The sequence below is a fragment of the Seriola dumerili genome, unplaced genomic scaffold, assembly GCF_002260705.1.
Source record: "Seriola dumerili isolate Sdu_G_001 unplaced genomic scaffold, Sdu_1.0 BDQW01000003.1, whole genome shotgun sequence".
Lineage (NCBI taxonomy): Eukaryota > Metazoa > Chordata > Actinopteri > Carangiformes > Carangidae > Seriola > Seriola dumerili.
The window spans coordinates 17,791,542-17,801,319 of record NW_019174258.1 but is presented as its reverse complement, the minus strand read 5'-3'; the positions used below and the strand labels follow the sequence as shown (position 1 = coordinate 17,801,319).

The window sequence follows — 9,778 nt, the reverse complement described above, 5'->3', positions numbered from 1 at the left end:
TGTTCGTGTGTGTAGTATTCTACTCTGAATGAGAGAACAATACATGATAAAGTTTATGGAAAAACATGACTGATTTAAGTCAAACTATATTTAGATTATATATTAATAAGTAAATATTTAAGTGATTTGTAGAATGAACTGATGATTTATATTTACTTTATTTTTCAAGGCATCGGTTTCCTAGATTTTTAAAAGTAAGATCCACTTGTCACATTTTACAGTGTAGATATTTATTCTTTTTATTTTATTCTTTTTATTTATTCTGGTGTGGTTCTTTATGACGCAGTGGAAACACTTCACAAAGAGGACTTGAATATTATGGTTTGTTTAAAACGCCCCTGTGAGTCCAGCAGTCTGCTTTGTTTTGTGTGTGTGTGTGTGTCTGTGTGTGTGTCTGTGTGTGTGAAGGAGGGTCCAGTGAACAGTGAGCGTTATCTGTCCTGGGCCAACGCCTTCCTCGTGGTCTACAGCATTGACAGCATGGAGAGCTTTAAAGGCAGCCAGCTGTATCTGCAGATTCTCTCCCTGCACAACAAGACCTTCAGGCCTCGAACTCCCATCATCCTGCTGGGCAACAAGCTGGACATGGACAGATACAGGCTGGTATCTGTGTGTGTGTGATATAAGTAGAAAGCCTCACAGGTTTTTACATCCTCCTCCTCCTCTACAAATATCAGTCAGTGTCAGTATGTGGACTGTGGTTCAGGACACCGATACGGCACGGACACCTTGTCTGTGATTGAAGTTATAAGAAACAATGACAGTGTTTTTGCAGCAGAAGGAAACAGAGGTCAGGACAGGGTTCAGCTCAGTCCAGGCTCAGTGTCCAAGGGGAATAAAAACAGGTTTAAACTAAGATGTCTTCACTCTACCAAACAAACCACATCAAGAGATTCTAGGATTGTGAACTGTATTCACATTTGATAATATGCTATGAAACCTCCTGTCTGCTCAACATGCTAACATGCTTACATGTCAAATGAGCGTGGCCATTGTACAGTGGGAACGCTCCACAAATTAGATTCTGCAGCTCACCGTCTATGTCCAGTACCAGCGAATGAAGTGTGAGTAGGAACACCTGTGGACAGGTGAGAGGTCCTACATTTTCAATAGAAGATTTTATTTAACTTCATTTAACATCTATTCTGTGCCACGTCAAAAACAACATGTGTTAGAAGTCTCCATGAAAAGCAAGTTAAAAGCTACTTTAAGCCTTAAGATGCTTTGTGAATACGGGCCCTGATCAGTGGAGAGCTGCAGTGATGGTTGTCCTTCTGGAAGTTTCTCCACAATATAAATGATCCATTGTGCACACGGCACTAACATAAACTTTACTCTAACATAAACAGTAATGAAGAGCTTTATCAGTGTGAACCCTTTGTTGAGTGTACAGGTGTGTTGTTGTGTTGTTTCTCAGACAGGTGAGTCAGTGTGACGGTCAGGCCCTGGCGTCTCGTTTCGGCTGTTTGTTCTTCGAGGTGTCGGCCTGTCTAGACTTCATGTCAGTGCAGCACGTCTTCCACGAGGCTGTGAGGAGGGCGAGGTCAGAGGGGGGGCATGGTCGTCTGGCATCAGCCGTCTACGTCAGTGAGGACAAGGCACTCATTGGTGTCCCGTCCTTCACCACTCCCTACAAGGAGCTGCCGGCCCCCACCACTGCCAAGCTGGTGACTGTGAAGACATCCAGAGCTCAGAGGAAACGGAGGGCCACCACACTAACCCTGCTCAAGGGCCTCAAGATTTTCTGACCCCCAACACTCTCCACGCTGTGAAAGACTTATTAGATAACAGTGAATAACATGAAGAGCTGTATATGTACATCTGACCAATGAAAAACCAGAACAAAAAAACAAACAAACAAACAAACAAACAAACAAACAAACAAACACTTTCCTCTGAAGACTGAAGTGAATCAGATGTTTGACAGCCTCCACCACCATCATAAAACACTGAGAACCAGTTTTTCTTTTAATTTGTCGCCCGTCTGTAACTGACCCGGAAATCTCATGATTCAGAACCGATTCTATAAAGAGTTACAGCTGAGACGTTAAACTAACTGGTCCTAATGAAGGTGTGGAGGTGTGACAGTAAGCTGTGCACGCTGTTATTGTCGTGTGTATGATTCTTCATGTCAAGACCACAAAGACACACAGTTGTTGTAGAGAGACTGGAGAGGCAGCAGCAGGGGGCTTTTCACCCTAAGGGGACGTTTGGATAAGAACCCATCACATGTGGTCAGAGAACATGTCATGCAGTTTAATGTGCTTTACGAAGAGTCTGTCTTATTAACCTGTGATAACTTTATTTAGCGCTTCACTGAGAATTGCTTACAGGAGTCTTTGCCAAGACAACAGCAGCAGCAACACAAAACACAGAGGTCATAGTCCGTAAACAGAGACTTTAAACGAATATTAAAATAGAAAAGAACAGTCCAGTGTCAAACAGATATGATCCGAAGAAAATGTAAAGTTGATAAAATGACAGCAGTCAATAGAGTGCAATACACTAATACACTGCATGAGATACTGTGATGGATTAAAACTCTTAAATACATGATAGCATCATAATCAAATATCACTAATAATCAGTCAATACAATTTTGACCAAATGAAACTGAAACTTGAAAGTTCCTGAAGTTTAAGATCTGACTCGTTCCACCGGGGGGGGCAGCTTCAATCAAAGAACTTTGTTCTTACCACTGATGCAATAAATCATTTGATCTGTTGTCAATTACTAATCATCATGTATGGAGAAAGACAGCATGAGCTGAAAGGTTTATCGTCTGTCAATCACGTCAGAAGAATGAGCTACATGGATGGAGACACAGAAACATCAGATTGATTGATTGATTGATTGATTGATTGATCTTATCTGAGAGTGTATTTGTACCCAGGTGAGAACAGTCACACACTATTCAAATATTTACACCTGGCAGCCCCACCCCCTCACCTCTTGATCCACAAAAACTCCTTTAGTGTTATCAGGTGCAAATAGCATGATTGGCTATGCTTGTTTCTGCCATGATATTTACACTGTATTTACACCAGGGTGTAAATATCATCTGCCTTAATAATGTATTGATGTTTGAATGTTGTAGGCAGATGGAGCCAGCAGGGGGAGCACTCCTCAGCACATACATACTGTATATCCAACAACTAGTAAAGGTTCCCTGCTCATTCAGCTCATTCCCTCTCTGATCACTTCCTGTCATTAAACCATCAGTTTATATCAGAGTGGTGTTGATTTGAGTGATGTCCACCCATGTAAAGTCTTCCTTAAAGAAAACCATCACAGTTTCTCCAGAAATGATTTTATTAGTTAATGATGGCGAACACACACACGCACACACACACACACACATGCACACACACACATATTGGGATGACATCACAATTATTATCTTCTTATCCAGTTCAGTTTATGGGGAATACATGAATCTCTCTCGTGTCTGTGTGGTGGAGTCTGAATGTGGTTAGCTTGGCTTAGCATAAAAACACAGGGAAACAGCTAACCTGCCTCTGTCCATGCTGTCTAATGAACAGTACTGTGGGTTTGTAGGTTCCATGGAAGACTGGTATCTACTGTGTCGGTGAGGAGCTTCACTTTCAGTCAGCTTCACTGTGTCAGCGAACAGCTTCACTATGACATACACTAAGTGTCATTGAATGAACTGAAGTCATACTTGTTGGCAGGGGCAGATTGGGTTAGGTGGTATTTATTCATCAACCCTTTAGCGCTGTGCAGCGTCTGTGGCTACAGGGGGTCAGATACTGTCAGTGAGCACAGGTCTCAGTATCACACAGGTCTCAGACATGATGGTACACCACCACCTCACTGCGACAACAAGATTCCCTGAAGCTGTGAACAGTAGTTGCTGCTGCTACGGAAGAAATAAAACCTTTTTTTTTTAACATTTTTGTTTAGTACAAACAAGGTACAGGTGTTAATCAGCTATTGGCTGGCAGAGCCAGGTTTACAGTCTTTAGTCTTTATGCTAAGCTATGCTAGCTGTCTCTTAGCTGTAGCTTCATATTTACCATTAAGACATGAGAGTGGTATCAGTGTGAACTCTTTCAATGACAGCAAATCAGTATATTTCTCAATATAATGAACAAAGTTGATCTGAGCATTTGAGTGAATAATCAAACATATCTAACATTCTGCCTGAATATTTGTTTTTCATCTCTAGAAGCTGGCAGTGAAGGTGGAGATAAAGTTTTCAGAGTGTCAGACATGTTGTTTTACAGATGTAACACAGGGTAACGTCATATGAATTCCTCTGGAGGAGAATCATACTATTCACTGTAATGTGAACCCTTCACTCTATTGTCTTTACTTCATGAGATGACAGCTCAGCAGCTGACACCACTACGTCTTTCTCCACCTGCTCCTCCACCTGCTCCTCCACCTGTTTCTCCACCTGCTCCTCTTCCTGTTCCTCTTCCTGTTCCTCTTCATGTTGCTCCACCTGTGGTGCAGGATCTGAGTACAGGCAAGAGGTGTTGCCATCTTTCCATGTGACCAGGATGTTTCCTGCTCTGAGTTCGTTCACCTCTCCGTTTCCGTTCAGTAGCCTGTCAGGAGAGGATGATGATGAAGTTGATGGTTTGCTTCTGCAGTCGTCTCTGAGTGGTGAGGTGATCTGCAGCTCCTCATCTCCACTCTTCTTAACCAGAGATGCTGCTGCTTTGTACTGAGCTATCTTCTTTCTGTTCCTGTGGGAAACAGGCAAGGGACTGTCAGTCAGCAGCTTCACTGTGTCAGTCAGCTTCACTGTGTAAGTCAAGTCAGTATGACATACACACATGAGTGTCATTGAATAAATTGAAGTCATACTTGTTGGCCATGGCTCCCATTCCCAGTAGCAGAAAACCAACCAACAGGCAGACAAAGGCCAGTCCCAGCAGCACAAACTTCCATGTGGTTGCTGCAACAAGAATACAACACTCTGCTTCAATAATATTGCATTTGTATATATTTGTGTATACACACACACACACACACACACACACACACACACATATATATATGTATATATATATATATATATATATACATATATTTATATTATAAATGTGGTTATGTTGTTTAACTCATCCAGGATCATGACCCTGGTCTTTCTGATACAGCTAACAGAGCTGGAGAATCTATGTGTTAATCTTGGATAAACAACCATGGATGGTGAGCTCTTATTTTGAAAAGTCAGTGAGATGGAAACAATGATCAGCATTCATGTGACTGGCTGAGTGCTGATCATGTGACTCTACTCATACTATTTTTTTTCTTTTTATGAAATCTAGACTTTAGAGATTAAACAGACATTAGAGATTTGGAGATTAAACAGGTTTTCAACAAACTGGCTTTAATAATCAATATTATTAATAATCACATATTGTTTATGAAACATCAATAAACAGAGTAAAGTATACATTTTTTGCATCTGTCTCTTTTTATGAGAGCATCCCAGAGTACATTCTGATTGACTGTTCAAGTGTCCAGATTAAATTTCTTTTATTTGATCCTGATATTTTCTCATTCCAGTGAAAGTTAAACTGTGGTGATCCAGGTACCTGTCAGTCAGCTGGATGAGTGAGAGGAGTGTGCTTTTGACAGCTTAGCAGATAAATGATAAAGAAGTGAGTCAGTTCTTTAGGAACAAAGAAGAGACTTCTCTCTGAGGATGAGACTGTGCTCAGCCTCAGACACCAGTCTGAACCACTGAGTGATCCGTGTCTGACAGGTGACTAACTAGCATCAGATGCTAGCTGTAGCTTTCAGAACAGTCTGAGGTGAGTGATATCTGCAGCACTTACAATCCTCTGTGCGATAGTACCAGCGCAGATACTGTCTCTGTTCCTCTGTCATGGCTGCACTCTCACCGACCTGCTCCTCTTCATCCTGAAACTCATCTGGATCATCAGACGCCCTCCTGAGTCCTGAAGACAGACAGACAGACAGGCAGGCAGACAGACAGACAGGCAGACAGACAGACCGACAGACAGACAGACAGACAGACAGACAGGCAGACAGACAGGCAGACAGACAATTTTTGGACATGTTTAGTAGTACAGCCAGCAGACACAGATCAATATAATGATTCATGTGATATGATGTCTGTGTCATCTGATGAATCTCAGTCCACTGTTCCCTCTCTTTTAGCTCTGTGTTTGGTCTCCACCAGCTCTTGAGGGAAATATCTGTCTCTTTAGCTGCTAAACGCTCCACTGTGTTCACCAGCTGCTCTGTGACTGCATCTATTTGCTTTTTGCTGCTGATCAGGTAGAGGCTGTTTACAGATGTTTCTATGAAAACAGCTGCTTCTGTTGGAAACAACATTTTGAGACCAAAACACAACATTTACAGACCCAACAGCTAAAACACTGAGAAGTGATCATTACTAGTGATCATTATAAGTTTATCACTCTTACATTACATGTGTTTGATCTATTGTTAATATAGATAGATAGATAGATAGATAGATAGATAGATAGATAGAAATAATAATAGCTAATAATAAACATTCATAGTTCAACAGTGATGTGTGCAGCATGCATCTTTTTCAATTAATCTCAAATGTAAATACTTAAACTGCGTCGTCTTAATCAACATGAGGGCAGGATGATAAAACAACGGCTTTATCATTTTCACTTCAGTTTATTAATCACAACTAAACTAGATTAGGTTAAACTCCTTTAAAGAGGATGACGCAGTGACTCAGTACTCAGCCCCTCTCTGCAGGTTCAATTCAGCTGTACAGTGATGCTGTCTAATGAGTGTGTGACTGATTCCCATCAGTGTCTCATTCACTCACTGCTTGGTGTCTTGCCTTTAGTATAATGTTAAGTTACTAAATATATTGTTTATTGTATTTTTACTTCACAACATTAATTTCATAACTTTTGTTACAGGGTTCTTTGCAGATTATTAATATAAAATATGGTCAAACAAATAATGATGTACTGTATTATTATAGATATAATAGATTATGATGAGACCTTTCTGTTTCTGTAATCCTCCCTGACTTACTGAGTTTTTCCTGGCAGATGTCCCCCTCATCCAGAGATCTCCACTTGGACTGTTTGCTGTTGTAAGTCAGAATCACACGTTGGCCATCTACTGACAGCAGCATTGACGTGTTCCTGCTGATCAGCCTGTCCCTGTCACAGTCCCACAGTAACCTTGAAGCATCACCCTCCGGCTCCTGGCAGGACAAGGTCCGGACTGGCTCTGTCTGCTGGGCCGACAAACATCTGGATGTTGCGACACACATCAGCTTGCCCTGAGTGATCCAGACCCACTGTTGATACACAGAGTCCAGGTTGCACCCTTTCAGCAGGACTTCACCTGTAGCTGCAGAGTCTTCCAGACACAGGCTGCGCTGGGTGCTGTGGATCATGAACGCCCTCCCCCCTGCAAGTGTCGTGAGAATAACAGGTTTAGATTAAATAATGCTACTATATAAATCATATGTGTGTGTAAATTCTGTGTGTGAATGAAGCATCACTTTACCTGACAGGAGGAGAAACAGCATGATCCAGATGTCAAACATATCTATAGAGGAAGGGGCGTTAGAAATCTGAGAAATTTCAACCTTTTCATTAAAGACAGAAGACTTGAAGATAGTGTATTCATTTTTAGTGTGAGACCTGATGGCAGGAGCAGAAAAACAGCTGCTTAACACATTTTCTGTAAAATATATCCAGTTTGTGGTTATACTGTACAGTGGTGTTCCCCAAGGTTCATTCTTAAGCCTCATCCTTTTCAGTCTGTACATGCTACCACTAGTCTCTGTCAGCCACAATGCCGAGGACACACATCTCTGCTGTCTCTGCTTCACCAGGCGATATGAGTTACACAGTAAATTGTATTTCACAGTTAAATAAGGACAAAACAGATGACAGGCCAGAAGAAAGAACCTCATTTCACATCTCAGTGCAAAGGATTCAAGTCTTCATCTGAGGCTATGCAGCGAATCATTAACTAACCTTTAAGAACTACACTGGCCCTGAATTCTCAATGCACTGCAACTTAAGAAAAACACATGCAAACAGACAATACACAAACAAATTCAGAAAACATCTTCATCAATTTGACAACACATGTGCTGCAAATACTCACAACACAATGAAAATGATGAACTTGTGAGCAACTGGGGTATCCCCTCATCACTTTTTAGTGTCCCCTGGAAACACTTCTGTTGTCTTGTGAGTATTTGCAGTGTGGTTGTGTATTTGCTTTTGTTGTGACTGTTTGCATGTGTTTTCTTATGTTGCAGTGCATTGCGCTCACAGGGCCACCGTAAATGTCCTTGCCACAGTCACACCATTGCTCTAACAGACCAGGCTATGAAAATGTAGCTAAGCTAGCATTTTTTTCCAGCAGCACAAGCTGTCCAAGTATAACAGACTTTATCATGTTTCTGTGTGAATACATCACAGAAAAAGAAACTGATGAATGAAAGGATCTTTTCTGTCTTTTTATCTTTACTATTTAAAAATCTAATTCATTGTGCAGCTATTGGACACTTTTAAGGTGGAATGTTTTTTTCTGTTACTCAATCCATGAATTAACGTTGTGAATTAATCAATACACCTTAAATGTCCATATGACAACTTTGAACATGTCATTTGTTTTTATTGGCTCTCTACATGACATACATATGATCAGATCTTCAGATCTTAAAAACTGTAAATTAATTTCAACCAGATCATAGAAACTGGGAATATTCTGTTTCTTCACCAGCAGCACTACACCTGTGTAAGTGAAGTGAGCCCAGTACTGGCTGACACACACTGCCCGCTCTCATGCACACCCTGAATTACAGGCATAGAGAGAGGGCCGGTAGAGACTGACACTGCCAATAAAAACCTTATGGAGGTTTTGGACTGTCAAAACAGACCATTGATATGGTGGCCCATTGGGATTTGTCCTTGGGTGGTGCGCTTGTGTAGTACACCAGTGATTGGAGTGAATATCAATAGGTAAGAAAAATCGTAATGTTAGCTTGTTAAAGCTAACATTGTCTCTCCCCCCTTCACCTCTGCTGGGTGTAACCACATGCCTCCAGTTTAACTGTCTGCTACTAGTGCAGCGTCTGTTGGAACTAGTTGGACAGAAGTGCCACTAGTTGCTGAAGAAGAATGACTAATAAGAGTTTTTGTTCAACTAGTCAAACAAAACGCTGAACAATTGTGACCACAACTAGTGATTACAAAGACCATATGAGTGGAAACTGACATCTGATATGAAGGAGATGGAAGAAATGTTCAAACATGTTTACAGACGCCATGAGTCTGATGCAATAAGAAATTAACTTTTAACGATCTCCTAATCCCATGACCACTCACAGGTGGAAAGCACAAGGTTAACAGATTTACTGACACAACTTCCCCCTCCACAAGAATCTGCAGCATCCACAAAACTACAAATAATTATAGTTTACTTATCACAAGTGGAGCTCATCACTCAGTGGATCTTTATATCATAGTGCACTTTGTTCAACCATGACATTAGAGCTTTATACCTGTGTGGATTCGGGTACTCACCTGTGTGATGTTCAGTCTGTGGCTGAGAAGAGAAGGAGGAACCTCTGACTGATCACTGCACACAAATAAAAATCTTTCCAAAGTTCATGGGGCGGAGCTTCAGATCATGTCATCACTCTGCTCTGTCTCTGAATACAGAGTGTGGCATAGACTTCACAGACAGTGGATATATGACAGTGTGTGTGGGTTGTCTAAACTGTTTAGTGATCTCAGGGAGAACCTCTGAGTCTCAG

The 9,778-nt window shown here is 41.3% G+C and overlaps 2 protein-coding genes across 2 annotated transcripts in view; one reads left to right on the top strand and one right to left on the bottom strand.

Moving 5' to 3' along the window:
* Positions 1-1,846, top strand: part of rasl12 (RAS like family 12) — an 11,580-nt gene extending 9,734 nt beyond the window's left edge. Inside the window, exons 4-5 of the mRNA XM_022745615.1 lie at positions 409-599; positions 1,418-1,846. Coding sequence (XP_022601336.1) covers positions 409-599; positions 1,418-1,748 — 522 coding nt within the window. The 3' untranslated portion in view covers positions 1,749-1,846. The remainder of the gene's footprint in view (positions 1-408; positions 600-1,417) is intronic.
* A 1,448-nt stretch (positions 1,847-3,294) lies between these two features.
* Positions 3,295-9,651, bottom strand: LOC111217569. The gene is made up of 6 exons (XM_022739506.1): positions 9,546-9,651; positions 7,510-7,551; positions 7,027-7,410; positions 5,814-5,936; positions 4,837-4,927; positions 3,295-4,715 (listed from the first exon to the last, which is right to left on the bottom strand). Exons 2-6 carry the CDS (start codon positions 7,547-7,549, stop codon positions 4,319-4,321), a joined length of 1,035 nt encoding a protein of 344 aa, XP_022595227.1. The 5' UTR covers positions 7,550-7,551; positions 9,546-9,651; the 3' UTR covers positions 3,295-4,318.
* Between the last annotated feature and the right edge of the window lie 127 nt (positions 9,652-9,778).

Bases quoted from the DNA above. Each gene is read 5' to 3' on its own strand.
- LOC111217569 (XM_022739506.1), bottom strand. From the start codon at position 7,549: ATGTTTGACATCTGGATCATGCTGTTTCTCCTCCTGTCAG. The intron at 7,411-7,509 runs GTAAAGTGATGC...CGACACTTGCAG, and splicing joins GCTGTTTCTCCTCCTGTCAG to GGGGGAGGGCGTTCATGATC. The intron at 4,928-5,813 runs GTAAGTGCTGCA...TTCTTGTTGCAG, and splicing joins GTACTATCGCACAGAGGATT to CAACCACATGGAAGTTTGTG.